Raw genomic sequence first — 13,051 nt, 5'->3', positions numbered from 1 at the left:
ATGTTTTGGCTTCTATCCGTTGCCTATTATTACTTCCCCAAAGCCACTCTAGCCAGAAGGGCTAGTATTGCCTGAGGGCAGCACCTCTTCTTGTTGAAACCCTCCTGAATTATGAAATGTAATTCTTCAAAGTTATCTGACTTTGTCTTTTTTTTTTTTGAAGGGCTGAAGAAAACCGTGTATCATTTTCTGGAAAACCAGATTACACAAACAGGGTGCATCATAACATGTGATCCATGTGGGTTTTCATCGTCATATAAATAAATCCATTAAATTAATCAGTGTTAGAACCTTTTATGAAATAAGGAAAAGAAAACTCATCTTCATCCCTGTCACCAAATTTAACTCAGTAAATATTTTTGATTGCAGGACAGGGCAGTGATGGGTGGTCATTGCAGCTGACGCCAGCCAGGCGTTCTGGCCTGTTCCCCGGGCTTCCTAGGTTTGTCCCAGTCTATGCCTGTGATTTGTGCTGAGTCACTTAACCTTCCAAGTTTCTTCATCTCTAAAAAAGTGAATTGGCTTAAATCATAGGTTTTAAATGGTGTCCCCAGGCCCCTTGCCAGGGTTCTAGGGGCATGTGAGCAGAAGCTAAGATTAGTTAGTATCTAGTCTCCAAGAGCTGTGTCTGTTCAACATATTTTAAAACTTTGTTTAATATTTTGACACAAGAGTTGGGAAACAGCCTGTAGGGAAATCAAAGTGAAAGCCAGACTAAGAGAATTTAGAGAAGAGTTGAAAGGACTGCCATGTAAGTGCTCACTGGTGCTCCAGCACGAGCACAGGCCCTGGGCAGGTCATAGATGAACCCCTGCATGGGTGAGGTGTCTCTGCTTCATGCCGTATAGCAGCCTCTGAAGAAAGACCCTGCTGCTACGGAAAAGATTGAGAATCCTGGTCAAAATGGACTAAGCCCCTTCCAGTCTGAACTTCTCAGGTGATGCTTCAAAGTGGGATAAATACACGGCCCCAGCTGTGATGAGTGTGATGGAGTTTGTAAACCACTAATGATAAAATAGCAAAATGCAATGTATCCTGAACAGGGAATATGCTCTGGAAGTAAAGAGAAAGTAACAAGAAAAATCTAGTATTCATTAACTATTCACTTAAAGGATTATGGAAGTAATGGTTAAAAATGCATCCTTAAGAGAAAGAGTTGTGTGGTGTGTGTGTGTGTGTTGGGGGGAGGGTTTTCCAGTTCTGATTTTTCTTCTTCTTTTTTGGGGGGTTGGGGCCCTCACCCTTGGCATATGGAGATTCCCAGGCAGCTGCTGGCCACAGCCACAGCCACAGCCACAGCAACCCCAGATTTGAGCCACATCTGCAACCCACATCACAGCTCACAGCAACGTGGGATCCTTAACCCACTGAGCGAGGCCAGGGATCGAACCCACAACCTCAGGGTTCTTAGTCGGATTCATTTCCGCTGTGCACAATGGGAACTCCCATTATGTTTCCTTTTTTTAAAAAATGTATGGTCATCATCTTATAAATGAAACTGATGTTTTACTGTCAATTTCTGACCCATAAACCCTGAAGTTTAGTTCAGGGAGAATTAGTGTCTACTCTGTGTGTTAGTAAGTCAAGTCACATTTGAAATGCACTAAATTATTTTTGTTCTTCTTTTGTGTTTATAAGGAAGACTTGTATCATTGGGTTTGGTTCCTAGGGACAAAATGAGGCTTGGCTCCTTCCTGGGTCTTATTTATAAGGAGCACAGATCCAGCCCTCAGGAAGGTGAGAGTTCAAATCATAGGAAGATGAAAGTTCAGTATTTCTTAAAGGGGTTTCTGTTCAGTGTGTATGGCTCAACCCGGAATTTGGCAGGAAAGATTTCCTGATTTTAACCAAGCGCATGTTTTCAAGTGATGCAATGCAGTGTCATAAATAGTGCTTGATTTCCTTAAGAGGTGACAGAGTAAGTGTAGGAACAATATTCCCTCTCTGATTATCAAGTAGTATGGATGCAAAAGGTCAACCAGCTAGTTGTGACCTGTGGAGGACACTGGGAGCTAAGCTGGATAGTCCGGCTGTGGTTCTGAGTATCAAATGGTTATTTCTTATTGCTATAGGTTCTCTTTGTAGGGGAACACGTTAGAGTGGAAATAGGAAATTTGGGTTCTACTGCCATGAATTGTGGCTCTGGGGACGTGGCCAGTCACCGGCTTAGGGTGACCAACCACCCCACTAGCATGGGACTCTTCCGAATTTATCCCTGAAGGCCCCAGTGTCCCAAGAAACCCTGAGTTGAACCAGGACAGCTAGTCGCTTTCAGTGACACACCTGTTTCAGCATTTGTTGAGCGGGGACAGAGAATGGAGTAACCTTTAAGCTTCCAGTTGTAACAGTCCATGATCCAAGAGCTCTTGTGTTGCCCTCTCATGAGTGTTTAGGTTTCTGAAAGGTGTTTCCAAGGCAATTTATGTATAAATGTATTGGCCCAAACATCAAACTGAATTAAACACCTGTTCCATCTGGGAAGTTTCCCACATCCCAGCTCAAATGTATTACCCAGGGTGTGTATTCGAATATTGCATATTCACCTATCTTGAGAAAACTGCAACCAGATTTTCAAAAGAAGTCAGCTTCTTTGAAGCTCTTCCGATCAAGGCATGATGTTAGAAGGATTCTTTGGAATGCTTAAAGTTGTTTTATCCTAGAAGCTGGTTAAAAACAACAAGAACAAAACTAAACTAAAAGAGAAGTTATTTTGAAGATACAGAACTGAAGGTCATTTAGCAAGGTTCTGCTTACCACCCATGAAAACTGACATAAACCATCTTTGAAATTTTACTGTTAAATCAGCATTTGCTAATGGAGAGTTTCAGCAGGTATTCTGAGAGTCTTTTATTTTATTTATTTATTTATTTTTTTAAACCACATTATTTTATTTTATTGCAAATGAAAAATATAAAAACATTAATTGAAACTTTGTCGACTTTGTAAAATGAACAGTATTTATAAACATTTGAAAAATAGAAAATTTCGTGATCATAGTAATATTTGAAAATGTTTCATATATACTCATCTAAGTTATTTTTCCACAAAGTTTTGTTGACATGTAAAGACTGCATTTAGTTCAGTTTCATGAAGAAAAATATTTTTGTCATGATCATTTTGTATTGTTGAGATAGGATACTAATGGAATTTATTTTCACTTGGATTATTAAAAATGAGCTAGGGTGACACAAACTGAGAAAAGAAGAAGGTATAAAAACTGGAAAGCAATGCTCCTTCCTGATCTAGTACTTTGACTAAGAATTAAAATGTTGTTTTGGAGTTCCCTTGTGGTGCAGAGAGTTAAAGATCCTGCATTGTCATGGCGATGGTTCAAGTCGATGCAGTGGTGTGGGTTTGATCCCTGGCCCAGGAACGTCCACATGCCCAGGTGTGGCCAGTCTGGGAGTCTTTTAGAACCCTTGCTTTCCCTGTGTTTTGTTTTGCTTTGTTTTTCTGTTGCTTGTATCTTGAACAGCAGCAGGTAATTCTAGGTGCATGAAACCACTTTGCTCAGCATCCACAGGCTGCCATGTTCCCTTCTCTGGCTCCATATCCTGCACAGCTGCTTTGTTGACTTTGAAGAGCTTAGCACATAGTAGGAGCTTAATACATATTAATTCATTTCTAAGTCAGTTCATAATTCGGTACTGCCAAGACATCTGCTAAGATGCAGAGGCCAGCATTTCCCAGTATTCCTCCTCAAGAGAACACTAGTCTTACAGGATTGAAAAGTGTTACCACTTGGAGTTCTCTGGTGGCCTAGTAGTTAGGGACTAGGCATTGTCACTGCTGTAGCTTGGATTAGATCCCTGGCTTGGGAGCTTCTACACACCTTTATAGTTTTTTGGTGCGGCCAAAAAACTATAAAGTACTGCAATGTATATCTCTCTCAGAATGTCTCCCTATCTGTTAGTATATTAAAGACTGTGAGAAATCTTGCAATAAAATAAATTCTGTTAACTTTGTCTAGCCCAGTATTTCCCAATTTTTTTTTTTTTTTTTCCTTTTTGGGCCACACTTTCGACATATGGAAGTTCCCAGGCTAGGGGTCAAATCTGAGCTGCAGCTGCTGGCCTATGCTACAGCCATAGCAACACAGGATCCAAACCGTGTCTGCAGCCTATACCACAGCTCACAGCAATGCTGGATTCTTAACCCACTGAGCAAGGCCAGGGATCGAACCTGCATCCTCTTGGATACTAGTTGGTTTCCCAATACTGCTGAGCCTAGTATTTCCCAATCGTAATTGACCCTGGAACACTGGAAGTAGCTATTACAATTTTTTAAATTTAAGCTTAATATCTACTTAATCCTGTGGAACATACTTAGATCATATTTTCTTTTGGATATTCATCCATTTTTATATATAGCACTAATTTTTTACAAACCCTGTAAAAGCTAATTAATAGTGAGTGGTAAAGAAACTACCAGCACAATTTCTGGTATTTATTGAAGACATGGTTACCACACACTCACATGCACACAAACACAGCACACATTTTTTTAGAACTTTTTTCAGTTAAGTAATTGTTTATGTATTTTTTGGTTTCACCCACACCATGTGGAAGATCCACATGGATCACTCTTGAGCCACAATACTGATGATGCTGAGTCCTTAACCACTAGGCCACCAGGGAACTCCAGAACTGTTAGATTTACAGAAAAACTGAGTAGAGTTCCCATAGACCCCTCTCTCAACTTTGTGTACTATTAACATCTTACATCATATGCTCTGTTTGTTATAATAATGAATCAATATTGATACATCATTATTATTATTATTTTATTTTATTTTGGGAGTGAAAGAGAAAAGAATAGCTTTTATTGCTTTGCCAAGCAAAGGAGACCACAGCAAGCTAATGCCCTTAAGACTGCCCTCTTTGAGAGAGAATAGGAAGTGGTTTTATAGTTTGGGAGTAGAAAATAGGGCCACAGATGAGGATCAGGGTAGACACAGGCATACATTCTTCAGTTTTGGAAAATTTCAAAATTGACAAAGCTGACATCAGGTGGTCCCAGGACAGGTTCTTTTTTTTTTTGGTCCTTTTGCCTTTTCTAGGGCTGTTCCCGCAGTATATGGAGGTTCCCAGGCTTGGGGTCTGATCAGAGCTGTAGCCGCTGGCCTACACCAGAGCCACATCTGTAACCTATACCACAGCTCACGGCTACGTGAGATCATTAACCTACTAAGCGAGGCCAGGGATTGAACCCACAACCTCATGGTTCCTAGTCGGATTTGTTAACCACTGAGCCATGACGGGAACTCCCCAGGACAGGTTCTTTTTTGTTTCTTTTTTTTTTTTTTTTTTTTTGCTTTTTAGGGCCACACCCTCAGCACATGTAGGTTCCCAGGCTAGGGGTTGAATCGGAGCTACAGCTGCTGGCCTACACCACAAGCACAGCCACGCAGGATCCGAGCCACCTCTGAGGCCTACGCCACACAGCTCATGGCAACTCAGAATCCATAACCCACTGAGTGAGGCCAGGGATCGAACCTGCCACATGGTTCCAAGTCGGATTCGTTTCCACCATGCCACAGTGGGAACTTCCAGTACAGGTTCTTGATTCATTATTATTAACTAACATACTTCATGCAGATTTCTTTAGTTTTCTTACCCAATGTCCTTTTCTGTTCCAGGGTGCCCTGCAGAATTCCACCTTTTACTTGCCATGTCTCCTTAAGCTGTTCTTGACTGTGAGGCTTCTTAAACTTTTCTTGTTTTTGATGACTTTGATAGTTTTGAGAAGTATTACTTAGGAATTGTGTAAGATTCCCCTCTGTTGGAATCTGTGTGATGTTTTTCTCCAATTAGATTGGGATGATGTGTTTGGGGGGGCGAAGAGAGAGGTTAAAGTGTCCTTTTCATCACATCTTATCAAGGGTCCCGCCATCACCATGATTTATCACTTGATCTGGCTGGTATATAAGTTTTCTCCCCGATAGGGTTACTGCCTCCCACCCCCATCCAGGACTGTGTTCCTTGGGAGGAGGTCATGGTGCACAACCAGGCTTCAGGAGTGGGAATTGTCTCCCCTTCCTTCAGGGCGGTATATCTGTATTAGATTATTTGAAATTTATCCCCACAGATTTGTCTCTTGTCCCGCCGTTTATTTAATGACTCAATCATTTGTTTATGTGAGTGGGGACTCATGGGTATTATATTTTTATTAAGCTAGGGAATCATAGCATGTGCTAGGGAATCAATGCAACAGCATGTGCAGCTTCCAACATTATTGACAGAAGAGAAGGGCAGCTGGGGAGAGGGTGTTGGGGGTGGAGAAGTTCATGGAGTACTGGGGGCGGCCTTCCTCATTCATCTACATGGATATTGTGTCTCTGATATGTTGACAAAACCACACACTTTATTTATTTATTTATTTATTTATTTTTGTCTCTCTCTTTTTTTTTTTTTTAAGGGCTGCACCTGCAGCATATGGAAGTTCCCAGGCTAGGGGTTGAATTGAAGCTATAGCTGCCGGCCCACACTACCACCACCACAATCAGCTGCATCTTCGACCTACACCATAGCTCACGGCAATGCTGGATCCTTAACCCACTGAGTGAGGCCAGGGATCGAACCCCTGTTCTCATGGATACTAGTCGGGTTCGTTACCACTGAGCCACAATGGGAACTCCCCAAACCACACACTTTTTGAAAGTTCAACTTAAAGAGCCAGCATAGAGATACCACAGCTGAGAAGTTTGTTGTCAAGAAAAGAGGAGACTGAAAATAAGAGGAGAAATGCCTAACTAACAACAGGTATTTCTCTTTGCCCTCCCCAGACTCACGTGTGTGTCAGGGAAAAGGATTTGAAGAGAATAAAGCAATTTCTGTGTCTTTCTAGGGCTTAGGTGTGGCTCCCTGCCGTTGGCACTCTGGTTGTCCTTTCCATAATTGGCTCAGAGCCAGCCCCATGCAGGCCCATGATAGGGTTTGTAGTTGAGCCTAATTTTATGGTTTTGTTTTCTTCATTTGGCTGTGTGTGTGCGCGCGCGCGTGTGTGTGTGTGTGTGTGTGCATGTGTGTGTAACCATAGCCTTTTTGAAAAACGAGGGAAGCAAGCCCAGGACCCAGAAAAGCAAGCCACTGAACCTCTCCGAGGCCAGAAAGGCGTTTGTCAAACATTCCAGGAGGCGTGCTGGGCAGCCTGATTCCCTGGCCTCCCTCCTTGTCTGCAGCTCCTGGCTCTCGGAGAAGCTGCCAAAACACTTTGTCTGCGAGCTGTCGCTCTGTGTTCCTGGTGCTGAGGAAGGCAAAAGTTCAGGAGTGAAGCCTGTACCTTGTCCTCGGCTGTTTCTTATACAACTAATGATGTGCAGGGCTCAGAACTGAGTCCAGGGATCTTCTTGGCCTTGAGCCTACTTGTGGGGCTTTGTAGCAGCGTTCTGGGCAGCATTATTAACCAGAGGGTCATGGATAGGGACCCCCTCTGTACACCCCATTCCCATGGTGACCTTTTACTTCACCAAGGGCACAGTCATTCAATCAAGAGTGTTCAGGTGCTGTGGAGTTTGTTTTCCTTGTTGTTATCTTTTATATTGAATAACAGTGGTAAAGTGTTTCTGGTCATATATCGGCAGAACCCAGTTATGGTGATGGCCAAACACAGCAGAGAAAGCCAGTTATTAAAGAAGGGAGAAAAAGAACAGGAAAAGGAGATGAAAACAGAGAAAAAGATAAATGTGGATTTTAATTTAAATTCTCTCTTGGAAGGGAAAAAACGTTTCTCTGCTTTAGTTTTGATGCATTCTTGCTTCAATGGAGAAATCTTCTGTTTGGGTTATTCCTTTCTGTGGAGACTGGCAGGAGTCTAGATCTGACTAGGTCTTTAGCCTTTTTGAGACATTTAATGGCAGTCTGCCCTGAAGTGGTTTGGCCTTAGATACTGCGTTTGGGATCCTCTGTCTTTCTTTTTTTCTTTTTTTTTTTTAAACTGAACTATTCTTGCCCTAAAATGTTCTGGAATATTGTCCCAAGGAATATTTTGTTTCCTGCAAATCTAGATGTTTTCCTTCCCATGCTCTCCTCTGTGTTTTGTTTTTTGTCTGTTTCTTTTTTTCCGGCTGAGCCCGTGGCATGTGGAAATTCCCAGGCCAGGGATTGAACCTGGGCCACAGCATGACAATGCTGGTTCCTTAACTCACTGTGTCACAAGGGAACTCCTAAGACCCCCCTCTCTGTTTATCTCTGTCTTGGGCCTCCTTTCCCCCTTGGTCTCTGAGTAGCTACAAAAGCAGTGGTTTTAAAGAACCTCAACCATTAGTGAAGTTCATGAGATTCAAAATAGAAGGTTTAATAACAGTTTGAAATGAAATGCGTAGAATGAACAGAGTGGAAGGTTCAATCATGGGCACCTGGACTGAGTGCCCTAGAAAGGCCCTGGAGCATTTTATGACCTTGACCAAATTCTTGCATCTCTGGGTCTTGTTTCCTCACCTCCACAAGGAGGATTCTTTGCTTTGACAATCTCAACTATATTCTAGGCCTTGTTTGCCGTTTTTCAAATAATTTGGGGGTTATCTCCTTTAACTCCCCCAAGAAAATATTTTGTGTATTTGATGGATAAATGACTATGTTCTTATATTTTTTACTTTTAGATTTTCATGTTTTACATGCGTAATAAATGCACACAGGAAAACTTCAAACAATACAGAAGAGGAAAAGGAAGCTCTCCTCCCATCCCCGACACCTTGTTTCCTCTCTAGAATAACCCACTGTTGTGTGTTTTTCCAGAGAGATTTGCTGTATGTAGATAATACTCACCTCCACCCCCCAATTTTTCTAATTACAAAGAGTAGATGCTCATATATACATTTCTGTTTCTTGAGTTCCTCCCCCTTCCCCTCTTCTGAACATTGTTTCTTAGAGATGCTTCCATAGAAGTACCTACAGAGTGTTTTCATTTGGGGGGAATAGGTACATAGAATTCCTCTGAATGAGTGGATCATGATCTCTTATTGGCAGACACTGTTTTGGGTCTTTTGCTGTTATAGACAATACTGCAGTGAATAGTCTCACACAGACTTCTCTGTTGGTATATGTGCTTTACTCTGAAAACAAAGCTATTGTTTAGGTTCTGCTCTTTTCCAGCCTCCACAGTTAATCGTTGGAGATGTTTAGTCTAAAAGGTCAACTCCAGATTAAATGAAAGAAAGCAGCATATGCCCATCCCCCCCATGGATGGCCTCTGTATGGGCTGGTGTTTTAAAGGCAAGCAAGGGTGTGATTTTGGAAGAGATCGTCTCTAAGTCTTAACCTCCCCCAGATAAGGATGCAGACATCAATAAAACCCGCTGAGCAGTATCTGTACGATATGTGGAGTTAAGTAAAAGAGTCCTGTGTGCATAAGCTGACAGGGCTGCCTTTTCAAGTCATGGAAGATGGTTCTGATCCAATGGATTTGTCATGTCAGTAAGGACCAGACCTGAGTCAGTTTTAATATTTTTCAGAGTAGCTGAGTTACAAAAATTAACATAACCTCTGAACGGCTAACACATTTAAAAAAACGAAACAAAACATTTTCAAGCCCCTTTTTTCCTATCCTGGGAATTTCCGATATTGGAAATATTCAGTTTAACACATTTCTCTTATAGACACAATTGGGTTTTGTTAATTTTTGTTTTTAATTTTTTTGTCTTTAGTTATTATATCAGAAAAATAGGAGCATCCTTTTTCAGAAGGTTTAGTAATGACTATGCCTGGAAGTAATCACTATTCTTCCATCTAAGCTTCCATCCCCTGGCCTGAAAGAGGTCTTATAAATTACACCCTTCTGGATATCTGGACTTTGTCTTACTTGAATCTGTATTTAAGAGAACTTTTTCCCTATGACACAGTGAGTGTCACACTCCCTGACCGCCTGCCCAGGCCTTTGAATAGAGATAGTGAATTATGCTCATCCAGCTGCAGAAATGAAATACTTAATTATTTTGGCATTGATCAGGACTGTGCTTTTTTTCCTCTTCTCGAACTAAGAACATAAGGAATGCCTAGCTGGTTCCATTCATTCATCCCATCATTTACTGAGTTTCCCTGTGTGCCAGGAATGGTGCCAGGAGGTGAGAGCACTTGGGGGTGGGCTTGATTCACAAAGGGAAAGCCAAACTCTTTGGGCAGAATGGTCCAGTATCTTACCTTGCCTTGAACGACCTGTCTGTGATTGAGTGGAGTTATCAATCTGTCCAAACCCTGCTTGAACCCTTCCTAATTGTAACCTGAGCAACCTTCAGGTCCAGGGTCCTGTTTGAGGGCCTGCTGTTTAAGTGGTGCTTCCTTATGGTCAAAGGCAAACTGTGTGTAGAGGGTTACCTCAGTTTCAGTGACTGCTGGTCTTCAGTCTCAGGTGTGGCAGAGGGCAGCCAGAGACACTTGAGAGAAAGGGCAGGTGGATGGGGTGTCAGGAGCTTCAGCTCTGGCCCTGGTTCCACCTGTTTCTAACTAGAGCACACCCCTCATCTCCCTGGGTTTCACAAAATGAAAAACTGGACTAGATACTCTCTAAGAATTCTTATAAAGCCTAACATTCTAGCACTCCACAGCCAAGCATTAAAAACTACCTCATTTCTTCATAAATTCCTTCCAACAGCCTGTTAGTTCCTGTGAGGGCAGGAGGTATTTATCCAACTACAAGCCCAATGCTGGGCACACAGAGGGAATGCAATAAAGATCTGAGTGAATTGTAAGTGAATTTTTAAAAAGAATATTTTTATCCCATCTCTGCACCCATCCATAGGAAGTTCCTATCATGGAATTAATTCCTTCTAAAGAAAACCAGTTCTTCAACAGAAATTCTTCAGTGGTTGTACTTGATTTTGAATGTGTATATATATTTTTTCTACACAATCATTGAATACATAGTTGATTGAGATACTTTAAAATTCATTTAAGATGAGTTCCCTGGTGCATTAAGTATCTGTTATTGTCACTGCTGTGGCTCAGGTTCAATACCTGGCCTGGGAACTTACACATGCTGTGGGTGCGGCCAAAAAAATTCATTTAATTTATTTGGGCCATGCCTGTGGCATGCAGAAGTTCCTGGGCCAGGGATCAAACCTGTGCCACAGCTCTAACCAGAGCCACAGCAGTGGCAACACCAGATCTTTAAACCCCCGAGTCACTAGGGAACTCCAGAAAGTTTATTTATAAAATATGTTTGCACATAATGTTCATAACAAACTGAAGATATGAAATATTTAACTTTTTAAAAAAATTTATGGCTGCACCCGCAGCATATGGAAGTTCCCCAGCCAGTGATTGATAAAATGTTTAACTTTGAACTTTAGGTAAAATATGCCAATAATTTTATCTTTCATAGGTAATGATACCAAACATAGCAAAGTTGAGAGGGTTTTTTCTCAGAAATGAAGTGATATATAAAATTACGCATTGTTGCCTTTGGTCCTGACCTGAGAGCAAATAGGCTGAAAAGCATGGTTTTCCTTATGACAGAATATTACCAAGGCAAAAGTTAAGCAAATTTGACTGGTAAACTGTTTGAGAAAAACTAGCACTTTTTTTTTCCCCCCTGGGGGAATAGCAATTACAGAATTTATTAAAGGATTTAAATTTTTTTTTTTCTAAAGTGAGTACTGTGTGCTAATAATTTTTTAATGATTTTTACTTTTTCCATTATAGTTGGTTTACAGTGTTCTGTCAGTTTTCTACAGTACAGCAAAGTGACCCAGTCATACATACATATATACATTCTTTTTCTCACATTATCCTCCATAATGCTCCATCACAAGTAACTAGATATAGTTCCTAGTGCTATACAGCAGGATCTCATTGTTTACCCACTCCAAACGTGGTTAAATTTTAAATGTTGATAAATGCAAAAAGGAAATCCTTAAAAAGTTTAAAATATTTCTTGTGGCTTTATCTAATCACAAACACTGCATTTTTATATAATTTCTTTCTCACTAATAATTCTCACTAAATGTTTCTGTAATTGTTCACTATAATTTCTCACTGAATAATTGCTGTGTGGCACCCTTTTTAAACAAAGCATTAAAGGACTTCTCCTTTTGTATAGGTCCTTGAACTAGGTGCTATGTTTTACGTGTTCCTTGTCCATTCCCTTATCCATCCTAAATATTATTTTATACCCCCCACCTGCCAATGATCACATATCCTCCTTAGCTCTACCATAAGGTTGTCTGAGAACATACACACATGCCCAGATGTCCTGGTGAAATTATCTCTTACGCAGTGGTTACCTTTGTGGTATTTACTTATGACCACTGTGTTCTATGAAAGGCTTAAAAATGTCCTCTAGACACAGGCAAGGTGTGAAACAGATTTTTTTTTTAATAGGGCGCAGAAGCTGTGACTAAATGAGTCAGGAGAGGGGGCCAGTGTCCGAGCCTCCATAAATTGAATTAAGGTAATTATTACTTAAACAGTAATAATTCACAGGGAAGTGCTTTGGAAGGAATCTCAGGAATCTATACTCCAAAGCACAAAGCATTCTGATGGTCTCTTTGTGATAAGGAGCTGTGGTCGCTGATTGTTAATCTCTTGGTGTTCTCCCCTCCTGTAGTGATGAATCATCACCAGCAGCAGATGGCACCCAGTTCCCTGAGCCAGCAGAGCCACCCTCCTCAGAACCCGCCAGCGGGGCTCATGAATATGCCCAATGCGCTGACCACCCAACAGCAGCAGCAGCAGAAACTTCGGCTTCAGAGGATCCAGATGGAGAGAGAGAGGATTAGGATGCGCCAGGAGGAGCTCATGAGGCAGGTATGACCTTCAGAAGTACCTGGTAGAGGCTGTGTGCACCAAGGCTAGTGGGTAGGTAGCTGCTGGCCGTCAGAGTAAATCTTTATCTAGAAGCATTAAGAGTCCAAAGTCCCCCTCACCTCAAAAAAGAAAAGAAAGAAAGATAAAAGGAGTTCCTGTCATGGTTCAGTGGTTAACGAACCCGAATAGTATCCATGAGGTTGAGGGTTTGATTCCTGGCCCCGCTCAGTGGTTAAGGATCTGGCGTTTCTCTGAGCTGTTGTGTAGGTCGCAGATGTGGCTTGGATCCCATGTTGCTGTGGCTGTGGTGT

The 13,051-nt window shown here is 41.6% G+C and overlaps 1 protein-coding gene across 1 annotated transcript in view; it reads left to right on the top strand.

Moving 5' to 3' along the window:
• WWTR1 (WW domain containing transcription regulator 1) overlaps positions 1-13,051 on the top strand; it is a 146,568-nt gene that overhangs the window by 108,766 nt on the left and 24,751 nt on the right. The window contains 1 exon segment of the mRNA XM_013992351.2: positions 12,541-12,740. Within this exon segment, the coding sequence (XP_013847805.2) occupies positions 12,541-12,740 (200 nt within the window).

This window comes from Sus scrofa, chromosome 13 (genome assembly GCF_000003025.6).
Source record: "Sus scrofa isolate TJ Tabasco breed Duroc chromosome 13, Sscrofa11.1, whole genome shotgun sequence".
NCBI classification, from domain to species: Eukaryota; Metazoa; Chordata; class Mammalia; order Artiodactyla; family Suidae; genus Sus; species Sus scrofa.
This window is presented reverse-complemented; position numbering and strand designations above follow the sequence as displayed.